We start from the raw sequence: 27,598 nt of genomic DNA, 5'->3' as shown, positions 1-27,598 counted from the left end.
TAATTTGGCATGGACACTAATTGTTTAAATATGCAACTGTTCAACATTTCAACACAACTGCACAAAGTACGATGTAATAACGCCACCTACATCCTGTACACGAGGAAAAATAACGCACCGGTTTACTCATCCACAAATCGCGTTTGAATGTTTGTTGTTTGTGAGGACATCGTGTCATATCTCGTGTAAGAAGGAGAAACGTCTGCCAGCTTGTATCAGAATTGGAAGTGGTCTACTGACAATGCGGCACAGAATAGAGAGTTGAACCGTGATTTATTTTCAAAGAATATTCTTAAGAATTTATTTTATTTACTAGCGATTCATCAAGAACATTAACACATTTAATCACACTATGTAAGCATGGAAGTAGTTGTCAGGGAGTAACTGATGAAATCATAACCAAATTACTTTTAACAAATGGGAATTTTATTCACTTTAATAGTGCCTCAAAGCATTTTTTTAAAGAAACAGATTTAAAATTATAATCAGAAAGCACCCTGTAAATATCAAAGTTACAATTTATTCAGAGGCAGAAAGAAACAAGTTTTGTCTGTCTGAGCTCTCGGGCAGAGAACCTTGCCGTTCCCTTTTGACACGGCCGTAGTTACGACCGCTCACAACAACCTCTGAAAGACTACACTGGTGCAAATCTGCAACACACCAGATAACTTTAAACTAATAGTTTTAACAATTTACACAAGCACACAAACTATGCACCCCCTGTAGAAGCGATGGAAAAAACACTAACAATTAAAATATTAACCTTGCCACCGAAGGTGCAGCTTGATTTTAACTTCTAAGAAAAGTCTTACGGTGAAAGGGTGGCAACTTTATATACTAAAATGATCATTTAAATAAAAGCCCATGAAATGCAATCTTATATAAAATTCTACAAGGTTGGCCAAACAATAGTTAAGATGCTCTACAGTACACAGATACCGCCTCTCAATATCATAGACAATAAGATCAAAGTTTCCAAAGATCAAAGCATATTTCAGGTATTAGGCCGTTACACTCCAAGCAATAAATTCGTTAACACACCAAATCCGACAAACATGACAGAGGCAGCTACTAACGTACGGTAGATTGATAGGGAGATTACCGAACAACCCGAACCGCAGGTTGCTCTAACCCGCCCCTACTCCACAAGGGAAAAACGGACCACCCAATTTATAAATAATCACTTTCCCACTTAACAAGAGTGAATCAAACAACATATCACCGATCACTTAACTTCTAATAAACTGGGATTTCTCGAGAAGACCTGGACTCACGTGGCGACCTCACATGCGCCGACACTCAAGACGGACAAGTCATCTTGTGTCTCAGTGCGCGACCGACCAACCGATCGATCCAACCGCCAATGACCATTGCCTGAGCAAACTCGAGCAGACTGGCGGCCTAACGCGCAAACTCAGATGTAGGAACTAAGCCCCGACCGGGCGACCACTCGCTGAGTTCTCTTACTGGCGTAGTGGAAAGACTCTCATTTTGGCGGCCTGAAAAGCTGATCCGAACGACAGATATACTAGCACTCCGAACGACGGACAGACACTAACTGCCTAACAAATGCGGACGAGACTAGCAAGCTGGTGACGAGAGACTGGCCCAGACTGACTGACTGACTGGCGAGCTCATAGCGCCCCTTAAATGCACGAGAACAGGCAACCTTTCCCCTTTCCCATCAGAGGGAGACATCAAAGCTGCGATTGCCACTGCGGCGCCACCGCCAGAAACGGAGGGCGACTGCTTCAAACTACGCACTGCGGCGCGCTCTTCAAAGCAGCAATTTTTACCATGGCTCAAGAGTATCTATTCGGCGACTGCAGTTCATCGTTTCGCTATATTGCTCCCCGTGTTCGTCGGAACCCCACGGTTATCATACAGATATGGACTAGAAGGATTCAAGAGGGCCATACTCACCGACATAACAGATTTCAGCGTCCTCGTAAGACCTGCGTCCGACAGAGCAGATTGTTCGTCGATCATGCAGGTTCGTACAGCCATGTGACGTACATTCAGTTAGGAGACGGTATTGCTTGCACCAGGTCAGTGCGACAGTGTCTGAATCAACACCGACAATCTGCACGGCGGCCATTGTTGCTGTTTCCTTCGACGTGGCTACCACGTCTTTTAGACGAATATTGGTTCTGCGTAAAACATAATAATAGATGTATCCTTGTGTACGTTTTGATGGAAACGAATGTTTTCAGATTGAATTCATAGTCTTTATACAGGTCTAGCCCATGGCTTAATATATCGGGTGCTACTCGGTACATAATACAATAACCTTCGTTCCTATAATCGGAAATTTGGACAACAGCTGTTACCTTTCTGATCTGGCAAGACCGGTGGCTGTGCCCTATTTCGACTTTTCAGTAAACAGTGGGGTCTCCCGGCCAATGATGCCATGCACATATTTCTTTTCTCCTACTGTTCTGTATACACACAAAACGTAAAATTTCGTTATGTGTTATGTTTCCTAGTTTTCTAGTTTTAATGGCCAGCAGTGTATTAAACATAACAGTCAAACGAAATATAGATAAATAAGATGACTTAAAAAAACTGCTGAGAAAAAAACTGCATCACCCAGAAAACTTGGTCGGATGTCAATGTAACTTGGTACACTTATACACAATCGGCCGTTATGTGAATATTGGAATTGAGCTCTCTCTTACATTTAGGACGCCTATCAGAGGGCATTCGCGATGTTCGTGTTTAGTATTGGCACCAGGACTGGTACAGTATATACGGGGCGTGAACAACGCTATAAGTTGAGTAATCACTGTGGAAGACATGGAGATGCCACGTATTCTTATGAAACAGCGTTATCAGCACCTGATAGAGTTTGAGAAAGGCCCCATTGCGGGTCTCCATTTGGCCAATTGGTGGAATCATGCAACATCTACATTTCTAGGGATTTCAGGTATTCCCGATGTTGGAATGCATGGGAACTGGAGGGCAGGTATACTTGTTGTCAAGGTCCTGATAGACTACATCTGAGCACCAGAAGGGAGGGTCGTCATATCATGTTAGCAGCACAACACAAAAAAGTGACTGCGTTTGGAATGGTACTGTGACCACGGACTGCTGATGAATCGCATTGCATTGTGTTCAGCGAATAATAGTGGCTCTGCACTACTTCAGAAAATGTTCAAATGTGTGTGAATCCCTAAGGGAGCCAACTGCTGAGGTCATCTGTCCCTATACTTACACACTACTTAAACTAACTTATGCTAAGAACAACACACACACACCCATGTCCGAGGGAGGACTCGAACCTCCGGCGGGAGGAGCCGCGCAGTCCTTGCCTTGGCGCCTCTAACCGCACGGCCACTCCGCGCGGCCGCTCTGCACTACTCCGGATGACTATCGCCAGCAGGTATGGAAGTGACGTAAGAAGAGGTGCCATTCTTCCAGTGTTTTGGAGAGTCACAGCGCCGTTACTCCTGGCGGCATGGTCTAGGGAGTACTTAGGTCTGAACTCCGGTCACGGCTGGTATAGATCGAGGGACTCTGACACCACAATGAATGTCACGGACATCCTGTGGCCTCCTGTGTTACCTCTCATGTGACAGTATCGGGTGCCATTTTTCAACAAGACAATGCTCCACCACACTTGATACTTGTATCTATTAACTGTCTGAGTGATGTTGAGATGCTCCCGGGGCCAGCAATATCCGGAGATCTCTGCACGACAGAAAATGCGTGGGACCAGGTCGGAAGGCAACTCCGCCCCAAAGCTAGTATCTAGAATATAAAGAACCAATGTCAACAGTTGTGAGAGGATGCAGCGGTTTTATAACACACTTCCCAACCAAATAAGTGCGTGTACCCAGACCAGAGGATTTGTCATCGTCGTAGGGGTAAGTGAGATCACACTGTCAAGTTCTTTGCGAATTTGACTCGATATGGAAATCACTTAAATAACATCACACCCTTCTCAACTTCGTTTCCTCGTCTCTTCCTGAATGATTCACTTTTGTCCTCAGGCTGTGTAATTTAATTACGTGAATTAATGTGAAAAGAACCTTTTGTTTTCACACGTCTGAAAATTTCATTTTACCTCCGAAGAGCCAGTTATCGTTATAGCTAGGTTGCTCTGAACCACTGCGGGAATCTGAAAAGCCTACGATGAGCCATAAGAGCACGAGTATTAGGATAGCTTTTCGGACACGGGCACCCGTCCTTTCTTTCGGGTGAGTTAAAGCACTCGAAAAACCCGGCGTGGTGAGTTCTCGAGAGCTTACATAGCACGTCTTCCAGAAAGGTATGACGAAGCACAGAGGTGCCAAGCGGCGTTAGGGCCAAGTGTGGCTGCGCGCGTTTGGCGTGCCGCGGGTCGCAAGGCCGCGGCGCCGTGTATTTGCGTCGGGGGTGGGGGTGAGCCGGGGCCAGGAGGCAGCGCTCCGCCGCCGCAGTCGCCGCCAGTCCAGCAGCGCCGCGCAGCGCCCACGAGACTCGCACGCTCCACTTCACCGCCACAGGTAACCCACGTCTGCGCCCCGCTGCCTGCGCAACACTCACAACGTCGCCCCACGCCCTAGTTTTTAATTTTTCATTTCTATTTTTTTTCTATTCATGACGCTCAAAAGTTTTTTGCACGTGATATCAGTGATAGCCTCTTGTTTGCTCCGCTACACATCATACGCACATTAAGAGAAATTTCGGGTGAAGACTTTGTAAACCACAACCAATGGACTTCCCGTGAGGCTTTAGGGGTACCGACGGAAAGCTCAAACAGTTGTCAACCTCGAAATTGTTTTTAACTCCACACTGCCTTACTGTGCTTAATCGTATTGAAGATACAGCATTACGGCCTCGTCTTCTTCCGGGCTAGCCAGTTGTCAAGGGACCTGTTGTTTAACATGAAACCCTAATTACGATACGCTCTGATTATTTCATATGTTCAGACCATTATCAGCAGTGAAAACAAAACCGATTGTCCGAAATAAACCGTGGACCCGACTGCTAATCGATCCTTGGACCTTTGAATCTGCATTCTGGCAGTTACCTACGCAGCCACTTCCTCACAAATTCCTTTAACTGGCACTAAAAGTCATCAGTTAACTTAAGTTTGAACTATTCCTTTGCTAGTCGTAAGGCTCCGCACTTCATCGAGACATATCGCTGCCACAGGAACCGTGAGGATAAGATTATATTAATTACGGCGCGCACAGAAGCATTTAAATTATTCTTACCGCGCTCCGTAAGTAAATGGAACGGTAAAAAGCCCTAATAACTGGCACCGTGAACATACCCTCTGCCGTGCACTTTAGAGTGGTTCAGAGAGTATAATTGTAGATGTAGATGAAGAGATACGAGTGTTTGAAGTTTTCATTGATCAACCATATCCCGACAAGATGATCGAATATCTTGCAGAAACATGCACGCTTTGTCTGTTGTACTATGCAGAAGATCTTCTGTTAGTTTCCACAGACTACGTTTAAAGAAACGTATGTGTAATGAAGCAATCGATCATTAACAAAATCAGTGGCATAATTAGTACAATATCTTTGATGATTTTACTATAGCTAACTTTTTATCGACCTCGAAATGGTTGTGCTTGAAGCATACATACAAAATATTATGATAGAGTAGTAAGTGTTCTTGACGTTGCAGTCTATGGAAAGAATATTATGCAATTCGGTACATTTTTATCTACTTGTACGTTTGGATTATACAGTACTCGGTCTCAGTTTCATTGCGCTGGGTTCTGTCAAATGTTTATCTGTCTTAAAATGTAACGGTAGTAGCACTCGAGGGAAAGATTACCTTCACCAGCATCAAGCATTCTCCTTTTCACGTTTTAGTGTTATTTTGTATGTTTAAACCTAACAGAGAACTGTATGTTCCATCATCCACAGTAACATTTGGTATAACGCCCCGAAGCGCGCAAAATCAGTGTGTATCGAAACAGTCAATTGGAGAAAATTAATTATTAACGTTATTAAATCAAAACATAACATTACGCTCTACTCTTTCTTGGGGGCTGTACTAAAAGTCTCACCTGTACTCTACGTATAGACTTACATTAAAATAAAACATTTCCATTGTTAAGATTTCCACTGAGTGACCCAACAGTAAGATACTGGACTTTCATTTGGGAGAGGGCGGTTCAGATCTCCATGTGGTTTCCTTAAAGCGTTTTAGGCAATTTCCGGAATAGTTTCACACTGGACTCGCGTTCGGGAGAACGACAGATCATATCCGCTTCCGACCATTCAGGAACATATTTTCCGCGATTTCCGTAAACCGCCCCAGGCAAGCGCCAGAATTGTTTCTTTGAAAGAGCACAACCGACTTCCTTCCCCATCCTTGAAACAATCCAACATTTTGCTACGTCTCTAATGATCTCGATGTCGACGGGACATTAAATCCTAATCTTCCTTTATCCTTCCCGGGTACTTCCTTCGAAAAGTACACGAGCGATTGCCTTCTCCATCCCGACCTCGTGTTCCATCTCTAAAGACATCGTCGCAGATGGAATGTTAAACATCTCCCTTCCTTCTTTCTTTTGTTAAGAGTGTTCTTGACAGTTCCGATTTTCAACGGAATCAGATACTTGTAGCAAATGCTCGGTTCATTCGACAGAAGAAACTGTCTCATTTTCAAAGTGAATCTGCGGGATGTTTACGATTGTCAGCCGTCTTTCTTTCCAGTTACTCCCTCAACGATAAGTATCTCTGACAGTGTGCTACAACACCTGTTAGCTGCTATAACTAGTCAACATCTTCTGAGTTACATTTACGTACCCGTCCAGTTGCCTTTTGTACTAGCGTTTTAAGCATGAAGAAAATCTTGGTTGTTGTCATTCTGTGTCTGTAATTATCTACAGATCGTAGTATGGCTAGTAGTGTGCTAACCCATCGCCTTGACTAGTTGGTGTGCGGTTGTGTGTGGGTGTGTGTGTGTGTGGGGGGGGGGGGGGGGGGCAGTAAAGTATCTAATGCGTCAGAGTCCTTGCTGGTTATTGGTATAAGTAGTGATGGAGTGTACTAAAAGTTATGGAGCCTTTAGGCAATAATATGTATATGCTAAGAAACCATGGTCCTAGCGTCAAGCAGCGCAGTTCCCAGCTTCAAGCTGTTGCAACCACTCGAAGTTTGGCCGCCGCGGCGGTGCAACAAGGAGGAGTCCTGGCAGCCCCGCGCACACAGCTAGTGCAGTAATGAGTTGTTCCTCTGCCCTGGCGCCCTTCCCGCCGCTGCTGTGACGAGTGTTAGCCCAGCGTGCAGGTGGCATTTGTTTCTGCGACCAGGTGCTCTCCCGCCTCCCCAACGTCACAATAAGTTATGGCCGCCGTGTATCTCTTTGCCGTGTAAACTCTGTTCCGCGCATTTCGTAACCTCACCGTTTATGCGTTGTGCATCTACCTCGCCAACGGGAAACAAGCCCTATATTCTCGTGTATTAAACTATGCATCTATCGTCGTCAATTCAAGCGACTGCCTGAACGGCCCATCGAAAAAGATAACGTCGTCTCGGGCAATATCCAAGTACAAATGAGTTGACGCTCCGTTAAAAATGACCTCCAACTAGGCGTTATTTCAATCTTTCACCTCCCTCTCCCTTCCCAGCAGTGCTTGTGTCTCCCATACTGATGACCTAGTTGTTGTGCTGTACGAATAGCTCGTGCTTCTTAAGGCACTCTTTTTCGAAAAACTCTCAGTTTGCTCCCAGCGGTCACTGTTAGTACCACTCTATGTCAAGACAGTTTACAAATAACTCTTGCCATATACTCTAAAAATTACTTAGCTATATGTATCTGGCCCTGTGTATTTCAAATAAAACAACATTGAACAAAGGGATTGAGTTTTTCACAAAAATTCCGCCCCCCCTATCACTACCTGCATAAGCTGTACTGTGTCGACCCGCTTCAAAGCTAGATTTCCATTATAATTTCTGACCAGAATCAAACCCAAACAACCGCTATACTCAACTTTTTTAGTAATATTTTCGACGATCACGCCATTGTGATCAGATGAGTGGCAGCAGTAAGAATAAAATTATCAGAACGTACACCTTCTTAATTGGCTGTTTACATGCCAGAAATAGCAACACAAATGACAGCGCAGAAATTTTAATAAGATATTGTAATCAGGGAAGGCAGGAAAAGATACTTTGTTCGAAAAATTTTCTAAACCGTAACGAGCAGCAGGAATAAATTTGGACGTTAACCCGGTTTGCTTTGCATTATCTGGTGTTAGGCAGAAATTCAGTTCAAGAAGAACAAATAAAAGTTTTAAGGTCAACGAAAGTAAAGCAAAGTTAATGAAGCGCGGTCAAGTCAAATCAGGCAGTGCTACGGGAATTAGATTAGGAAATCAGGTGCTAGAAGTAGTAGATGAGCTTTCTTATTTGGGATGTAAAATAACTGGCGACGGCCGAAGTACACAAGATGTCATATACATACTGGCAATACAAAAAAAAAAAGCTTTTCTTAAAAAGAGAAAATTATTAACCTCGAATAGAAATGTAAGAAGTGAGAAGTCTTTTTTGAATGCATTTTTCAGGAGTGTAGTCTTATTAGAAGTAAACGAGGACGAACATCAGTACATACAAGAGGAGAACAGCTGATTTTAAAGTGTTGTGCTACAGAAGACTAATGAAGAGGTAGGACACCGAAATGGGGAGAAAAGAACTTTATGGCACAATTTGACTAAAAGAAGGGCTGGTTTGACAGGGCACATCCTGAGGCATCAGGGATAGTTCACTTAGTACCAAGTTAAGTGGGAGGTGTAACAAGTACAGAACGAGACCCGGACGTGACTACGGTATGCAGGTTCAAGTAGATATGAGTTGCACTAGTTATGCTGACACACTTTGATGCGGCCTTCACAGGATAGATTAGGATGGGGAATGGCATCAAATCTGTCTTCAGACTGAAGACCATAGCAACAACAATAACAGCCTTCTTCCTTGTGGTTGCGAATCATTTAAAAGGAACAAGGAATATTAGCGTTTAGTTTCCCGTCGACGACTATGTCATCAGAGACGGGGCAAAAGCTCGGAACGGGGAAGGACGGGGTGGGAAATTTTCCTTTCAAAGGAACCCTCGTAGCATTTGCCTTAAGCGTCTTAGCGAAACCATGTGATACCTAAATCTGGATGGTTCAAATGGCTCTGAGCACTATGGGACTCAACTGCTATGGTCATCAGTCCCCTAGAACTTAGAACTACTTAAACCTAACTAACCTAAGGACATCACACACATCCATGCCCGAGGCAGGATTCGAACCTGCGACCGTAGCGGTCACGCGGTTCCAGACTGTAGCGCCTAGAACCGCACGGCCACTTCGGCCGGCTAAATCTGGATGGCCGAATGAGGATCTGAGCCCCTGTCCTCCAGAATGCAGGTCCAGTGCCTTACCTCTACGTCACCCTTCATGATGTATGTATTGGTAGTTGTGATGATTGCATGTAGAGTGTAAGGTTTTCGTTATGTTGTTAACGTTGCAAGAGAAATTGAAAGATGAAACGTTGCGCATGCAAACAGCGTACTCCTCTCGAACAGCACAGGTGGGGCTACAGAGACAGATGTTCCCATTCGATGGACTGATTCATATCCTGTGACATGCCCCCACACCATCAGACCTGCTTAAAGTTTATAATTTAACTCGGCACATTGGCAGAAGCCGTTCGACTCGACCACCACCTCAAGCGCAAGCGATAACGGTTGCATAGATAAACGTCACGCGGTTTCCATCCTCGTGTGATGTATACCTTTTTATTTCTCACTACTTCGACTGCTTGCGTTTCAGATTCACTGCTGATTTGTTTGACTGTTTCTCATTTGGCCTCTTGCATCTTACTGGATTTCGTTTCACACCTTACCGCAACATGGTGGACACTGTAACAGAACGCGGAACCTACGCGTCAGCCACTAGAACGTGAAATTGTTGACCACAGAAACAGTCAAGCTGGACCACAATCTCAGAGTGAGATTTTCACTCTGCAGTGGAGTGTGGTCTCATATGAAACTTCCTGGCAGGTTAAAACTGTGCTGGACCGAGACTCGAACTAGGGACCTTTGCCCTTCGCGGGCAAGTGCTCTACCATCTGAGCTACCCAAGCACGATTCACGCCCCGTCCTCACAGCTTTACTTCTGCCAGTACCTCGTCTCCTACCTTCAAAACTTTACAGAAGCTCTCCTGCGTACCTTGCAGAACTAGCACTTGCCCACGAAAGGCGAAGGTCCCGAGTTCGAGTCTCGGTCCGGCACATAGTTTTAATATGCCAGGAAGTTTTTGGACCACAATTTGGTAGACACTGACTTAATGAGCGGGTCTTTCTTATATCGCTAAAGTTCTCTTTCCCTAGCAGTACTAGCAAAAGGTATGTCTAAGGGGCGTATGAATGCTACAATCTTCCGCTGTAGGCAGAAGTGTCAGTGGATCAACATAAGGCAAATTCTGAAGACAATCAATATCGAGTTACGCTATGTCTTCCTCCACGTTTTCACTCTAAAAGACCAAAGAACATGACAATGGGTCATACCTAGAACGATGTACCGTGTGGAGTTTCTTCGCATCAATTTTCGAACAAAATGTAGAGAGAAATTTGTTATATCATTTCCTTAAATGTCGCAAATAATGAAGCATGAATTCAGTGTTGTACATTTTTGGCAAGCTAATAGCAGTAAAGTAGTTTATCACTAGTGGAAAAACATATCTTAGTTGTTGAGATACGTAACGTACCCTAGTGCAACAGTAATCAACCAAGAGGTATCTAGTAAGACTACTAGTGTTGAAAGAGATTTGAATCACCACGCTTTGTTCGGTAAGGGAATGAGAGACGACAGTTCCTGTTCACCACTGTCCCAGACAGAATCCCAGTCGTCTCCAAGAGGTCTCACGAAGTGGGGACTCGTGACTTCTGATGTAAATCTGTTCGTTTGATCAGAGTGTCAAGCTCATTCACATTCGTGAGATTTAAGCTACGTGGTGGCACCAGTCATCCTCGTTCTTCCTTCCTTTCGTCCTAATCACCGATAGCATGACAAGCCCAAGACACTACTCGGGAATAATCATCACAGCCATTCCTCCGACAGAGGTACAAAGAAGAAAGCAAAGGTACCATATCTTGGCGTTTCAGCACGTTCCGCGAACACCGTTTGAAATGAGTAACAACTTTTGAATTAGAAGTAATCACAGGGTACTGAAAGAAGGAGTGTCTCTAGAAAAGGGACCATACTTATGATTTTAAGTAAAATCCACCTATTTAATTGGTTCATCATGTGAGTCACACATTTGTCTGAACTTCCGCCAAACATCCTGCTGATCTTTCCTCAGCCATTGTAATTTCTAATCCGGTCCACTCTATGTTGCAAAATTGTGTTTCATGGTGTCTGTTTTTACTAAACCCATACCTGTTATTAGAAACAGAGTTCTTTGTCAACGGGTATTATCTGAAATCAAAGTAATAAGCATGTTTCTTCTGCCTTTAGTGATTTTCGATACAATAGATTTCTCCAGAAAATAACTACGCTTGTATTGCTAATTCCACAGTCATTTCAGTACAAAATATGACTTTCTTCATTCTTGAGAACTTAATTCTTCCCGTCTTCTCCATCAACGGATCTATCATTCGTATTTCCACTGTCCGTAGAGTTAAACGGCCAAAGCGTATGCTGGCTTACATTTCCATAGAAATTTTAATCATTTAAATTATTGTTTAGTTTAATGTTAAGTATTGGCTGAAAATCAATTAGGAACAAAACATTTCGTGATGGCGGGAGAAGCACTGAACACAGTGGAAGATGCAAATTCCTTAGGGCAAAGAAGAGTGGCGCCGAAGCCTGTCACTCTAGCGATTCGTGTCGATAATAGCAACAGGCATACCTCACAGGTCGCTTGCAAATGTCAGTGACGCCTACTGTGCCCGAAATGCAACGAAGACACTTCAGCATTGCAAGGCACGACAAGCGCTAGGGCATGTACTTTATTTTTGTTCTGCCGAATGAAGGATATATATTCGACTTTGCCTTATTTTTGTCGCATTTGTTATCTCAGAAATAAGGCCTCAAATATGAAATAGCATATCAATTAGAACTCGGACCATAACATTTTGGCAGAACATTGATAACGCTGATTGTCACTATGTATTTTGTCTAACTGGACTCCAGTCTTATATGAGATTTTAGCGCTTTTACCGCAGCATCAGTCAGATCCGCAGTCTTATTTGAGAGGAGTATGCGTATGTCCCGAATAAAAACTTAAGGAGATTGATGTCGATATAAAAAGATTCGGAACGCTATTGACCCTAGCTATTATAGGACGCTCCCGGGAATACTGTTTCCTTCTGTAATGCGTATGATCAGCAGGTAAGTTCTCCTCTTCCACCCCTCCCCCTCTTCCTCTCCCTACGACGCCAACTTCCCATCCTCATTACGATAAGAGGAACTCAGCAGGATGTCCGTCTTACACCTATTCCCCTTTCTTACATCTGTCCTCTTATAATAAACATGTAAAATACCTAGACTTATAAAACGCTATGAAATTCTGATAGCGAGGAACAAATGTAAATTAACGTCACGTCGACGTTTGTGTCATCAGAAGCAGGGTAGTAAAGCAGTAGATCGGACTGAACGTGGTAAGAGAAGGGATTGTTCATGGCCTTGATCAAGAAACCAACTTGACACTAAATCGCGATGGACAGACGGGAATTTGAGCCCCACTCGTCCTGTAGACGATTCCACTATAACACTGCGTCGCTTACTTGCTACTCTGTTGCATTTGAACAGTACCCACGTGACCGAATGACCGAAACGCAACTGATCGGAAATAACAAAAGTATGAGTTGCCTTGTTCTCAGTAACTAGCATTACCGGTACTGTTATCAACAACGCGACCGCCGTACGAAAAGCATATTGTGTGTCGTGATTAAGGCAGTGGCAATGACTGTCCTTGGCGAGTGGATACGTTTAATTGATATGAGTGAAAAGAAGATGTGATTACTGAGACTGTCTCCAGAACACTCACTGCCAATCTGTATATATCAAAAATATTTCATGTTCGTACCTCCGTTCTCTTAATATGACATCCTCAACAAATGTAGACTTTTATGGTGCCCTTCTGGTTCAGTGAGCAAATGTCAGTCAAGCAATCCAGAGGTTCGGTGCTCAGTCCACTGAGGGCCCCGGGATTTTTCTGTCTCTTATCGCTTTTTCCACCTCTAGCAATGATTTTCTGATAAGAACCATGCGGAGTTGCACCATGGTTCGCAGTCCACGTTATACTGTAGGCTTCCCTGTAACTGGCTGCGTAAGTCAGTTCAGAAGTCGGAGGAAGCCGTCGGCGTAACCATTGGCAAAGAAAGCATACCTAAGTAAGCACTGTAGTACTGAAGTCATGGCATATCTCTATTATGACCCGTTAACTCAGCGCTCTTCACCAGGTAAAATTCCTTCCACTTTTATTCATATATACTGAATGTGTAGTGATCGATGAATGCCTGCATATGGCACACTTCCCTGTGACCATTGGACTGATGATTCTTATTAATGTGTCACTTGCTTTTCAATTCATAGGTTAGATGCCGCACAATACCACACGGTGGATAGTGTAAAACGTTTCCCCATCTAGCATTATTTTTTTGACTGTCACTGATATTTTCAAACTGTGATTGATTATTAAGAACAAACTTCATAGGGAGTAAACATACTATGAGACTGTTTTCAATATTAGCAATTGTTTACAGAGCAGCCTACAAGAGGTTCTAGAGTGGACACACATGTTATCCTTATTACACGCTTATGCGCAACAAACACTATTTTCCTCGATGACCAGTTATTCCAAAATATGATGACATTCGACATCAGTGAATGAAGATTATTTTTGACATTATCACCCAGTCTGTGTTTCCTCAAATCAGCTGAGGCGGATGGCGATCTGTCAATTAAACAAGATCTCAGCCAATTTCTCTCCTCGCACTTGCCTGTTATTACTGCGTCTCTAGTGACAACCATGCCGACTGGGCCTTAAAAGCTACTCCCCTTCAGAGATTTTTCTGCTTCCAATGTACATCTCGTGTAGGGACGGTAAGGGCAAAGTAAAACAGGGGCATAAAGGCAATCATTCTCTCCCACTCCGTTTGCGAGTGTAACAGGGAATGGAATGACTAGCAGTGGTACAAAGTACCCTCCACTATGCATCTTATAGTGGTTTTCAGAAGGTATATGTCGATATAGACATAACTTTAGCAGAATGTGGCAAACAATGTCACAAAACAGGTCGAACATCCAGATAATCATTTATGTACTGTAAGGTGAATCAAGACATATTCATAGGATTTGTCGACCTGGAAAAAGTGTTCGACAACGTAAAAAAGCGCAAAATATTCGACTTTTGAGAAAAATAAGGGTAAATCAAATGGTTCAAATGGCTCTGAGCACTATGGGACTTAACATCTGAGGTCGTCAGTCCCTTAGAACTTAGAACTACCTAAACCTAACTGACCTAAGGACATCACACACATCCATGCCCGAGGCAGGATTCGAACCTGCGACCGTAGCGGTCACGCGGTTCCAGACTGAAGCGCCTAGAACCGCTCGGCTACACCGGCCGGCAAAATAAGGGTAAGCTACACGGAAAGTGGCTATTACACAACATGTACGAGAACCAAGAGGGAAAAATAAGAATGGAAGACCAAGCAAGAAGTACCCGAATTAAAAAGGGTGTAAGACGGGGATGTAATCTTTTGCCCCTGCTCTTCAGTCTATATGACGAAGAATCAATAACGGAAATAAAAGAAAGGTTCAAGACTGCGATTAAAATTCAAGGCGAAATGATATGAATGTTAAGATCTGCTGATGACGTTGCTATCCTCAGTGAAAGTGAAAAAGAATTACAGGATCAGGTGAATGGAATGAACAGTCCAATGAATGCAGAATATGGGTTGAGTGTAAATCGAAGGAAGACGAAAGTAATGAGAAGTTGCAGAAATGAGGGCAGCTAGAAACTTAATATCAGGATTGGTGAAAACGAAGTAGCCTATGACGGTCGGAGCAAGGAGGACGTAAAAATCAGACTAGCAATGGTGAAAAGGGCATTTCGGGCCAAGAGAAGTCTTGTAGCATCAAACATACATCTTAATTTGAGGACGGAATTTCTGAGAATCTACGTTTGGAGCACAACATTGTATGGCAGTGAGACGTCGACTGCGGGGAAGCCGGAACAGAAGTGAATCGAAGCTTCTGGGATGAGTTGCTACAGAATTATGTTGAAAATCAGGTGGACTGATAAGGTAAGGAATAAGGAGGATCACCGAGGAAAGTAATATTTGAAAAACACTGACAAGAAGAAAGGACAGAATGACAGAATATATGTTAAGACATACATGGCACCAGAGGAAGCGAAGAAGGTAAAAATAGTAGAGGAAGACAGAGATTGGAATATATCCAGCCAGCAATTGAGGACTTACTTTGCAAGGCTGCTCTGAGATGAAAATGTCAGCGAAGGATGGCATCAAACCAGTTAGAAGACTGATGACTCAAAAAAAAAAGTTAAAAGCAATCCCAAGATCTGCTGGCTGGCTGCAAGTAGCCTTTATTCGGTGCGGCACCAGGTGGGGGAAGCTGGAAATCTCTATGCCCTGGTCACCTTTTACCCACAAGAAGGAACAACGGTACATAACTGATAGCAGGCTGAATGGACATGGGGCCATCCTGGAGGAACTGTAAAGAGGAAAAATCACCGTTCCTTCCTGGGATCGAATCTGGGACCTCCAAACCCGATGTCTGGCACTCTACCCGCTAGACCATCACGTCCACAGACCAAATCATAACCCTCCAATAGATAAAACGTTATTTTTGCTTATAAATAGACAGACCGACATACAGACTTTATAAGCTGTCATCTTTGTCAAAATGTTGTGCCACGGTAGATAAATTGTTAACATTTCTCGCTAACATAGGGCGAAAGATTCTACTGTTCGACATATTACATTTGCTATATTACTTTTATCCGGAATAACTACTGTCAATTCTTAATATTTCTTACCAACTGAGCGAAGTGGCGCAGTGGTTAGCACACTGGACTCGCATTCGGGAGGACGACGGTTCACACCCACGTCCGGCCGTCTTGATTTAGGTTTTCAGTGATTTTCCTAAATCACTTCAGTCGAATGCCGGGATGGTTCCTGTGAAAGGGCACGGCCGACTTCCTTCCCCATCTTTCCCTAATCCAAGCTTGTGCTCCATCTCTAATGACCTCGTTGCCGACGGGACGTTGAACAATAATCTCCTCCTCCTCCTCTTAGCAGTTCTAAGCATTGCCATTTTTCGACTGCTAATTATCAACGCATGTGTGTTCACAAATGAGAAAAAATGAAAGATGAAATGACCGAAATATTAACCCTGTCATCTATAAATAAAATCTGTAGTGCAACATCTTACGAAAAAAAACTGGAAATTTGTGGTAAGGTCTTACGGGACCAAACCGCTGAGGTCATCGGTCCCTAAGCTAACATACTATTTAATCTAACTTACGCTAAGGACGACACACACACCCATGTCCGAGGGAGGAGTCGATCCTCCGATGAGGGGACCCGCGCAGACCCCGCGGCTACCCCGCGCGGCTAACATCTTATGATTCTACATGAACGCCTGAACGTATGTTTTAGGAACAGTTTTCATTATTACGCACCTAGCATACAAACGTTCTTTTTTGTATCCTCTTATTCTTCACTTCTGTAGGATTCATACAATAATGGCATACTTAAAAAAAACATTATAGTCCCAGGAATGGAAATCGAATGCGCGACCGTCGAGAAATGAGGCAGCGGGCCGGCCGGAGTGGCCGTGCGGTTCTAGGCGCTACAGTCTGGAGCCGAGCGACCGCTACGGTCGCAGGTTCAAATCCTCCCTCAGACATGGATGTGTGTGCTGTCCTTAGGTTAGTTAGGTTTAATTAGTTCTAAGTTCTAGGCGACTGATGACCTCCGAAGTTAAGTCGCATAGTGCTCAGAGCCATTTGAACCATTTTTTTGAGGCAGCGGCGCAACGATAGGCCACGGAGGCCGGTTGGAGCTGAGACCTGTGTTATTAACAGTTTCCACGCCCACTTGGTAAATGGTGGCCTACTGACCACGCTCTGTTTCAAACACAACATTCACGTGCCTGCAAGATGTTCAAAACCTCCACGATAAAATTAAAAGGACTCACCATAGACAAAGAATAAGTAACCAATGCATATGCTGCGCACTTTGTTCTGGAGTTTTACACGTCTGTTTGATATGTGGAAGGCAACGGAGGTGTAATCGTATGCGATGGCAGCCATTAGACTTCGAATGTACGTTTACGGTTACAAAGTTTAAAAAAAATGGCCACTGTGTAACAGTTTTATGATCCTACTTAACGTCTCACATTCTTTCGCGTAAGATTTTCTAAAGAATGTAGTGTCTAAGACTCCACTTGACGCCAAACAGAAACTTCTTGTTGTTGTTGTGGTCTTCAGTCCTGAGACTGGTTTGATGCAGCTCTCCATGCTACCCTATCCTGTGCAAGCTTCTTCATCTCCCAGTACTTACTGCAAACTACATCCTTCTGAATCTGCTTACTGTATTCATCTCTTGGTTTCCCTCTACGATTTTTACCCTCCACGCTGCCCTCCAATGCTAAATTTGTGATCCCTTGATGCCTCAGAACATGTCCAACTAACCGGTCCCTTCTTTTTGTCAAGTTGTGCCACAAACTCCTCTTCTCCCCAATTCTGTTCAATACTTCATCTTTAGTTATGTGATCTACGCATCTAATCTTCAGCATTCTTCTGTAGCACCACATTTCGGAAGCTTCTATTCTCTTCTTGTCCAAACTATTTATCGTCCATGTTTCACTGCCATACAAATACTTTCAGAAACGACTTCCTGACACTTAAATCTTTACTTGATGTTAACAAATTTCTCTTCTTCAAAAACGCTTTCCTTGCCATTGTCAGTCTACATTTTATATCCTCTCTACTTCGACCATCATCAGTTATTTTGCTCCCCAAATAGCAAAACTCCTTTACTACTTTAAGTGTCTCATTTTCTAATTCCCTCAGCATAACCCGACTTAATTCGACTACATTCCATTATCGTCGTTTTGCTTTTGTTGATGTTCATCTTATATCCTCTTTTCACGACACTGTCCATTCCGTTCAACTGCTCTTCCAAGTCCTTTGCTATCTCTGATAGAATTACAAAGTCATCGGCGAACCTCAAAGTTTTTATTTCTTCTCCAAGGATTTTAATACCTACTCCGAATTTTTCTTTTGTTTTCTTTACTGCTTCCTCAATATACATATTGAATAACATCGGGGAGGAACCATTGCTTCCATTTCATGCCCCTCGACTCTTATAACTGCCATCTGGTTTCTGTACAAATTGTAAATAGCTTTTCGCTCCGTGTATTTTACCCCTGCCACATTTAGAATTTCAAAGAGAGTATTCCAGTCGACATACTGTTTGGATATTTGCTTATCTTCAAGAAATGCACAACACTCGAACATTAGGAAGAGTGCGATAAAGTGAAATGAATGAAATGAAGTCTAGGACTGACAGCACAGGCACCCTCTGCGAACCGTGCCAAAAAGACCCGACGAAGGAACGCGATATTCTCTTGATACAGTACACTCGCCTTACGATAACCTTATTCTCGTAACGTTATCAACGAGAACATAAAATCCAATGAACATATTAGCGGTGTACTGATTCTAGCTATCTTTATATCAACCCAGTAGAATTTAATCCACCCACTTTGAAATATGATCCACTGTAAGACATGATCTCCTTCATTAAAAAATAAGTGAACGAGTAAGTAGACGAGAGAGAGAGACTGTGAGTGTAAAAAGAAAGAGAGAGTGAGAGAGTTACTCGCAGAGATCTGGCGTCCTATGTAACCTGCCCCAGATTCTTAAGGCAGGTAGGTCCTAAACTGTCAACCTTAAGGTAAGGGAGTGGTGGTCAGAAATAAATATTTAATTTTTGTTGACATTACCAATGTACATTTTATAGGAACTCTTCAGAATGATGACGGGCATTCTCAGGCTACGTATCTTTCACTCTCTCAAATATGCTTGTTATCTGCTGTGCAGTAAGACAAGCAGGTAGGATTCTGTTAACCATCTCACCTTCAGTTTCTACTGCAGTTTTGCGTAGCAACGATTTCTTGAAATCCCACAGGAAATGAATCTATAGGTGTCAGCCCCGGCGATCGCACTTACTACGGGATAGGATATTCCTTATCAGCTGTTCAGGTACTCATGTACACTAATTTTTAGTATAATGGTACACCGTCGTGTTGAAACCACGAGCTCTCGCATTTAACCAGCGGTAAAATCACTATCAACTGTAGCAGGGCATCTCGACTGAACACCGGGTAACTGTCCACAGCCAGCCGGAGTGGCCGAGTGGTTCTAGGCGCTACAGTCTGGAACCACGTGACCGCTACGGTCGCAGGTTCGAATCCTGCCTCGGGCATGGATGTGTGTGATGTCCTTAGGTTAGTTAAGTTTAAGTAGTTCTAAGTTCTAGGGGACTGATGACCTCAGAAGTTAAGTCCCATAGTACTCAGAGCCATTTAAACCATTTGAACTGTCCGCCCCTGGTAGCTGAGTGGTCAACGCGACGGAATGTCATGCCTAAGGGCCCTTGTTCGATTCCCGGCTGGGTCGGAGATTTTCTCCGCTCAAGGACTGACTGGGTGTTGTGTTTCATCCCCATCGACACGCAAGTCGCCGAAGTGGCGTCAACTCGAAAGACTTGCACCAGGCGAACGGTCTACCCGACGGGAGGCCCTAGCCATACGGCATTTCCATTTACCGGGTAACTTGCACCTTTCAAACGGGGCAGCAACAAATACTTGATCTCTTGGAATTTCAGCCCACATGCCGATACAGAATCACATCCAGTGGTTTAAGGCAAGTTTCATTATTCCCGACAAGGCTTTTTCGTTAGATGGAATACAGTGTGGTTATAACTAAGCTTTCTTTACTTGAGAGGGGCCCTTTAAAAACGAGTGATCGTAGGATAATGAAACTTTGTGAAAAGATTTATAAGAGCATTCGGAAGACAAATAACGAATCAAACACTGAAAGAAACAAATTTTAATTTCCATATAAGGGGTAACATTTTTGATTGTGTATCTTGTTTACGTTCCATGTTACAAACGTTGTTCAGTATGACGACCATCTGCATCCACGACAGCCTGGAACCGCACTAGAGACAGTTTCACAACCGTTCGCTGCACTTTTCCAACAGTGGACCGTCGAATGTTCAGCTGATGATGATGATGTCGTGTGACGAGGGCCTCCCGTCGGGTAGAAGATGGCAGATTGCGTCCATGGCAATAGTAACTTTTTCAACAATTTGTGGCGCAACTGGTCGTCGGCCTCTCCCAGCAGGAGCAATCCTCAAGTCACCATTTAATTCGAAACGCTATTGCTGTTGTTTTTACAGAACAGCTTTTCGAGTAATGCCTTACTCATCTTGTCCAGACGCATGTTGACTGTCTGTAGCTGTAATGCATTGATTCTTGTTTTTCAATCCGACGTCGCCGTATCGGTACCTGCGCCTAACAGCAAGTCTTGACACTAACACTACCGACAATGCAAATCGTGCAGCGCAGTCTGAACATCATGCTTATAAAGTGGGGGAACCATACGTCTAAACTGGCTAAAGCAGCGAAAGCTCAATTATAATCACTGTGTACTATCATGGTTGAAAGAGGTCTCACTGTGAAGGATGCGAATTGCGCAAGGGTTGGTTAGTTGATTTGGAGAAGAAGGGACCAAACAGCGAGGCATCGGTCCCATCGGATTAGGGAAGAAAAGGGAAAGGAATCAGCTGTGCACTTTCAAAGGAAACATCCTGACATTTTCCTGATGCGATTTAGGGAAATCACGGAAAAACTAAATCAGGATGGCTGGACGCGGGTTTGAGCCGTCGTCCTATCAAACGCGAGTCCAGTGTGCTAACTGCGCCACCTCGCTCGTTCTGCACGAAGTCTGCCAACCCAATATTTCACCGGGTAATTTGCTGACAGAATTGAATACTGGGATCAAAATGATCTGGACCCATAGCTTGGACACCTTCTTTATTATAGGTGTGAGATTACTATTCCAACTATGTTATCTACAACGCCATAGGATTTAGGACCATCTCATCATATTCTATTGTGCGAACTATTCTTTATCGAGAACTTCGGAAACCCCTCTATGACTTGAACGACTAGTTTCTCGTAAGTCTCCATCCACGGCGATGAATTCCTTGCGAGTTCCACGACGGCTGCGAAATTTTCCTCTGCGTTCGATGAGCTTCTCGAGTACTACATCCTCCTGATAAATACATTAAAGGCACATTTGCAGGTTCTTGTAACAAATAACTCTCTATCTGTGACAACGAGTCATAAACTGTAAACAGTGGTAAACTCCATCATAGTCACATCTCAGAGGACTGTGCATCGTTTTTCAAAGTGGCACACCAACGTTAACATGGCAAACAGGTTTTGGTTATGAAATACAAGCAGTTTGTAAACACATGTCTCGTATGGCATGAATAATCATTTCCAAACGTTGAGCCCTTACATTAAAATATTCAGTTCAGTATTCTCTTACTGTATACGTAATTTTGACTCTAAAGCTTTGTGACATCATTTATAAAAGCTATATCGGGAAAATTTGTCCATACATCTATATTTACAATACTATTCGAGCTGTTTTCTGCTACTCGATGGATGTACTTGAATCCTTTAAAAAATTTTGTGGAACTGAGACAACGGCACGTGGCACAAGTTATAAAAACAGGAAAGCGTGATCAGTACAGATTTTTACTTAAGCAGTTAAATGCCATTGTGATAAAAAGTTTTCATTAACCAATGTCAATTCCGAATATGTAACTATAAACATCTCTCTGGTACATATTGTTTCGCATATTACTTGGAAGTCACCGTTTCATCGAGAATCCAGGGCCATAAATTTGACAGTTGCCCCCACTGTAAAGGATCTGCACCCATTCTCTACCTGACACCTTGCGTTTTTACGGGTTGCAGTAAGGTGTCTTCTCATCTTCAGATAAGTGCTATTTGTTTTACAATTTGGTCTAAACATTACTGCAATAAACTTGATACTGTGCTATTCATAAAACGTGATGTGTATCTTCATATTCTTTTGCTTTTCATTTACTTTTCTTCTGCGAGTTATAGTATCAGTAAGAGAATTAACCGGCCTTTTGTCGTGAAGCGTGACAAACACTTGAGGTAGTATTTCAAAATGAAGTGAGTTACAATAATAAAGAAGATTTATCGTGTTTTGCGACATACAGTGATATTCCTTCCCTATTTTCTGCATTTTAGTACTGTTTCGGCAATAACGTCAAAAATTCGCGTTACATGATTAGATATAAGATTATACGAAATGGATATAAAATGACGAAACTTCTGTCATGTACTTGCGCTTAAGCCAATAATAATATTATTATTTACGTAACAGTCGCGTAAATATTAATAAGAGAAACAGGCAATAATTGAATAACTGACCAACGGAAGAAAGTAAACCGTCGAGTTACCAAATAAAATAAATACGCTGACTGAACGTTGGCTGAAAATGCTGGACGCAGTATGCTATCTTCAAGCTGTCGCAACAGCTTAACATTCCACAGTCCACCGTTCGAAAAGTGCTGCGAACAACTGTGACATGAAATCCGTACAAACTTCCAGGCTGTATTGGATACATATGGTCGTCACACTGAGCAACGTTTGTAACCTGGAACATAAACAAATGTTGCACTCTCATGTGGAAATTAAAATGTGTTTCTTTCAATGGTTTATTATTTATTTCTCTTTTGCACGTTCCTACAAATGTTCCCACAAAGTTTCATTGTCCTACGGCCTCAAATACCGAAAGTCTAATTGTAATCATTCTGCATTATTAAATCGATTAACATGATTGCCGCAATGGTTTTGAATGTCCGTATTATAAGTCGTATCATAACTTAGTACTTCAATCTTTCTTTGCTCCGTACCAATACACTGCGGAAAACATTACCCAGAATGGCAACATAAATGCAATACAACAATGATTGTGCAAGGGATATGAAAAAATGATTGACCATCATACAATCAACACAACGTACAAAATGTTTAAATCAAGATTTCCTCTCATAATCTCTTCCATTAAAATTATCTGTGTTTATATTTAAATGACAACGTGGATGAAGTATTAATACCGCATCTTTTACTCGTCAACAAATAATCCTGTGTGACAGTTGGTTGAAAGCGCTTAGGTCTCGCATTTAATCTGTGGTTTTAGATTTTATAGATTTAAATCATTCCCAGCTCGAATTAAACTGATTCCACTCTAGATAATTTCGATGGTGTTTGTTTATAAATTCTCGTGCAAAGACTTCAGCACAGCACATTAGTGATATCTTTTCGTCACTAATTATTGTGAATTCTCTCATTAAATATGCTGTGTCAGTATATCTAGAATAAAGTTACTTTATAGAATCCCGAATGCGCAAACAAACCACACATAGTTTACATCTCACGATTCGTAACTAGGATTTGATAGAACTTCAGTTCTTCCTGTTTTTACCAATAAATAGATTTCCCATATACAGGAGAAAGTACAAAGTGCTCATTCTCTTATATGTCTTATATGATTACATTTCAGATACGTAACTAACTGCAGAAAAAATTTTGTCATGATATTTTGACTACTTACCTCACGGCCATCATCTGAGATGAAGACAGTCGCTGTATGCTAGCCTTTGAATTTCTTAGCTAACAAGAAAGCATATAAGGTCACAGATATTGAAACTCATAAGTGTTAATTTTGAATGCCAAAGATATTTAATGTAAGGTATCGGCTCATGGTGTCTGAACGCCTCTGAACGAAATAGTTTATGTCTTGTGAACATAAGACCTTCGCTTGTTACTGCAGTTGCAACTATGTTGAAACGTCGTGTTTTGAGAGTGAATAACGAAGACTAGCTGCTTCTATCAACAATTCTGCATCAAACATAATGAATATCTGAATAAAAGACACGACAGCCATCGTTATAAAATGTCCAACATCCAACATCTTTAACAAACGCTATTAGAATCTGTGATCATAATGTCTGTGGTCGCATACGCCACTGTGTGTACTGAAGGCTAACATTTGTAGTAGAGTAATAGCTTACGAATAATCCAAAACGTGACAAGAAAGGATGTTGCCGAAAAATCATGATAAGCGGTTAATTTCAACCGGCTACATGCACATAAACACAGGGCTCGCTCAGAACGGCGGGAAACACGAATATCCTCAACTCTGCTCTCAAAAAATTTATCCGTTCTGTGCACACACTGCGCGTGCACTGACACTCCCAAGCAAATAATAAAAACAGTAAATACATCACAGTAGAGAAGCCCATTTTTTACAATTTCAACTGCTGTGGCATGCTCATCGTAGTGAATATGATGTCTGCACGCTTGATCATCAGCATTTCAGCAACCTAGTACGTTGTGCGCAAGCTTTTACGATTTCTTCGTGTTCGGGAACTCAGTCATACAGGCGGTACGCCACAAATAAATTTCTTTTGTGCTAGATAATACACATAATGAATATTACGAATGACGATACCACTAAAACGTAGATCAGGTATCCAAAATTACATTGCTGTAAATGTAGATGTCAAAGTTGCTAAAACGTGTCATCTTTGTTAAGAACCGTAATTTCTGTGGCAATTTCTCTTGCTTTGAACACAGAATGATGCAGTCGCAACCGTTCTAGAATATCAAGTACGGAGGGAAACGTTCTTCCCTTCAACTGACGCACGATAACAAGAAAATAAGATATCTCGCATTTGCAGGAAAAATAAATATTAAAATAGTATGAAAGAGAAAAAAATCACTGGACCCGAAGGAATATCTCTTCGATGCTATATTAATTGAAGGAAAGAACTTTTTTCCCTTCTAGCAGCGATTTATCGCCTGTTTTAGAGCAACAAAGAGTTTGAAACTGTGGAATAAGGCACAGATCGTTACTGTCTTCGACAGCTACGTAACTGTAGTTCTATGTCGCTAATGTCAACATGTTGTAGAATAATAAATCACATTGCCTGCACGCGTGTAATGACTGGTGGACATCAAAACACTCCTTTGTAGGAATGACTACGGTTTCTGTATATTGCGGAGAAGTTGACTGCTAAATTTTCGAGAGTGTGCCTTCCCAGAAGAGTCCGTCAAAATCTTACTTCTTCCTACATACATCTCACAGGGGGAATGGCAGTGGTACACCACAGCAGACAAAGGATGTACGTTCCACCACACATCGCTAATTGGGATGCAAAGCATACCTGTATATGTATTATACCTGAGTACTGGCATTAACCTTACAATCATTAACTTTTTATTAGCGTAGATAGTAATCCGATACCTGATACCTTCTATCAAAAATTAGAGTAGAAAGTGCTCTTTACTTGTTTTCATTTTATGACAGTGTCTAATATTTTATTTTATTTAAACCTGCCATGTTACAGATGAGTAGTTAAAATTATACCTTACATAGCATGGATCCTACTCCCATGTGTAACCTGTGCACTTCATGAATGGACACAGCAAGATACAATTTTATAGCACTACCTTGGATTAACAAAATTTGCCATGGAATACGCATGCGTTTGCAGCGGTTACAGTACAAATGTTTACAACGGTGAGTTGAGAATGCGTAAGTGTATGAGTGGCATGTTAATATAAAAACTTAACGTCAACACAATGTGTTCTTAATTAATTTACCGAATGTCCTTTTTTTCACTCACTTAACGGTGTACAGGACTCTGTGTGTAACCTTCTTACTTTTGTGTGCAAGCGAATAGTTTCCTTTTACTGATTTATTTCATTTTGTAATAGAAAGATAGATATTGTAACTGTAATTAATATTTTTTGTACTAATTTATTTTTATTGCAAATTTATTGTCATACATTTAACTAATTATTCTCCTATTCATAATTTGATTTAAATTTTTCATGTGATGTAGACGTTGCGAAAGTCATAACATCAGCAAGTGCGATCGCTGATTATTCGAGAAGATAAAATAGGAAAGGAAGATGACTCTTGTTAGGCCGTAGATAAAGAAATGAAGAGCCGTTTGGAACTTAAAACTCCAGAGCTGTCTTAATTTTGATTCAAATAATGCAGTCACAGTAGGAGCAAAAGGCTTTTATAGTTGAATTCTCAAACCCATGGGAAAAAAACACTTGCAGAGAGAATATTCCAACATGGATTATAAAATTTAAGACAGGACTCGTGGCGGAGAAGCGTCAGAGATTTCATGGTACAGCGTTTTAATCAACGAAGAAGGTGCACAGTAAAGAATGACAAAATATAAAATGCTTTTCGTCTTGTTTGTATATTTTGTTAATCGGTTGGTTATTGCATTGTCACGTCAATTGTTTTTGAAATGTTTTGAGTAAAGAATCCACAGGTAATGGGGTCTCTTAGAACTATGTCCTACAATCGTTCTGAGGTACAATAAAAACAGCTCATTTTTTCCGGTACGCGAAGTAAGATATCTCAAACATGAAAAGAGGGACTATTCCTATGGGCTCATAAAGTGTGTTATACATCCATTTTCATCTGTATAAGTAGCTAACATGTCTGATACATGCGTACCTTATACATAAGTAGCCTAAAATCTCTTTGCCGCCTATTCGTTACAGACATGCGAGTGATGTAACGAACACTCGAAAAGAATTTAGAATTATGACATGATTTTGAGTAGTTCTAAAATATAGTTAAAGCATTTTCCATCTTTAATTGGAGCAGATACATTATTAGCCGCAACCAGTCATTAAGCAGCTCAATCTGACGTTTTTCTACGTATCTTGCATTATAATAGATATCATTTGACTTGTAATCGAATTTCGGAGAGATGCAGGAACACACGAGGCAATAGTGACCCAACGTGTTATCTTAGAAGATAAGTTAAGGAAAGGCAAACCTACGTCATAGCATTTACAGACGAAAGGTCTGGGGTTAAATACAGAGAGCGAAAGGCTATTTACAACTTGTACAGAAAGCGAACGGCAGTTATAAGAGTCGAAGTGCACGGAAAGGAAGTAGTGGATGAGAAGGGAGTGAGACAGGGTTGTAGCCTATCCCCGATGTTATTTAATCTGTATATTGAGCAAGCATTGAAATAAACAAAAGACAAATTTGGAACAGGCATTAAAGTTCAGAGAAAAGAAAAAAATTTAAGGTTTGCTGACGTCATTATAATTCTGTCAGAGACAGTAAAGGACTTAAAAGAACAGTTCAATGGAATGGACACTGTCTTGAAACCAGGATATAAGGTGAACATCAACAAAAGCAAAACGAGATTAATGGAATGTAGTCGAATTAAATCAGGTGATACTAAGGGAATTAGGTTAGGAAATGAGACACCTGAAGTAGTGGATGAGTTTTGCTATTTGGGGAGCAAAATAACTGATGATGGTCAAAGTAGAGAGGATGTAAAATGTAGACTGGCAATGGAAACGTAAGCATTCCTGAAGAAGAGCAGTTTGTTAACATCGAGTATAGATTTAAGTGTCAGGAAGTCTTTTCTGAAAGTATTTGTATGGAGTGTAGCCATGTATGGA

General features: G+C 42.0%; 1 protein-coding gene across 2 annotated transcripts in view; it reads left to right on the top strand.

Annotated features, from left to right (window-relative positions):
* Positions 1-4,331: 4,331 nt before the first annotated feature.
* Positions 4,332-27,598, top strand: part of LOC126184759 (flightin) — a 68,756-nt gene continuing 45,489 nt past the window's right edge. Inside the window, exons 1-2 of one of the 2 annotated variants that reach the window (XM_049927309.1) lie at positions 4,345-4,487; positions 25,498-25,670. In XM_049927309.1, the coding sequence (XP_049783266.1) occupies positions 25,622-25,670 (49 nt within the window). In that variant the 5' untranslated portion in view covers positions 4,345-4,487; positions 25,498-25,621. Of the gene's footprint in view, positions 4,488-25,497; positions 25,671-27,598 lie in introns of both variants that reach the window. The other variant, XM_049927318.1, reaches the window with a different exon arrangement.

The sequence above is a fragment of the Schistocerca cancellata genome, chromosome 1 (genome assembly GCF_023864275.1).
Source record: "Schistocerca cancellata isolate TAMUIC-IGC-003103 chromosome 1, iqSchCanc2.1, whole genome shotgun sequence".
Taxonomy (NCBI): domain Eukaryota; kingdom Metazoa; phylum Arthropoda; class Insecta; order Orthoptera; family Acrididae; genus Schistocerca; species Schistocerca cancellata.
Note: the sequence above shows the minus strand (reverse complement) of the source record. Positions and strands in the feature narration are given on the sequence as shown.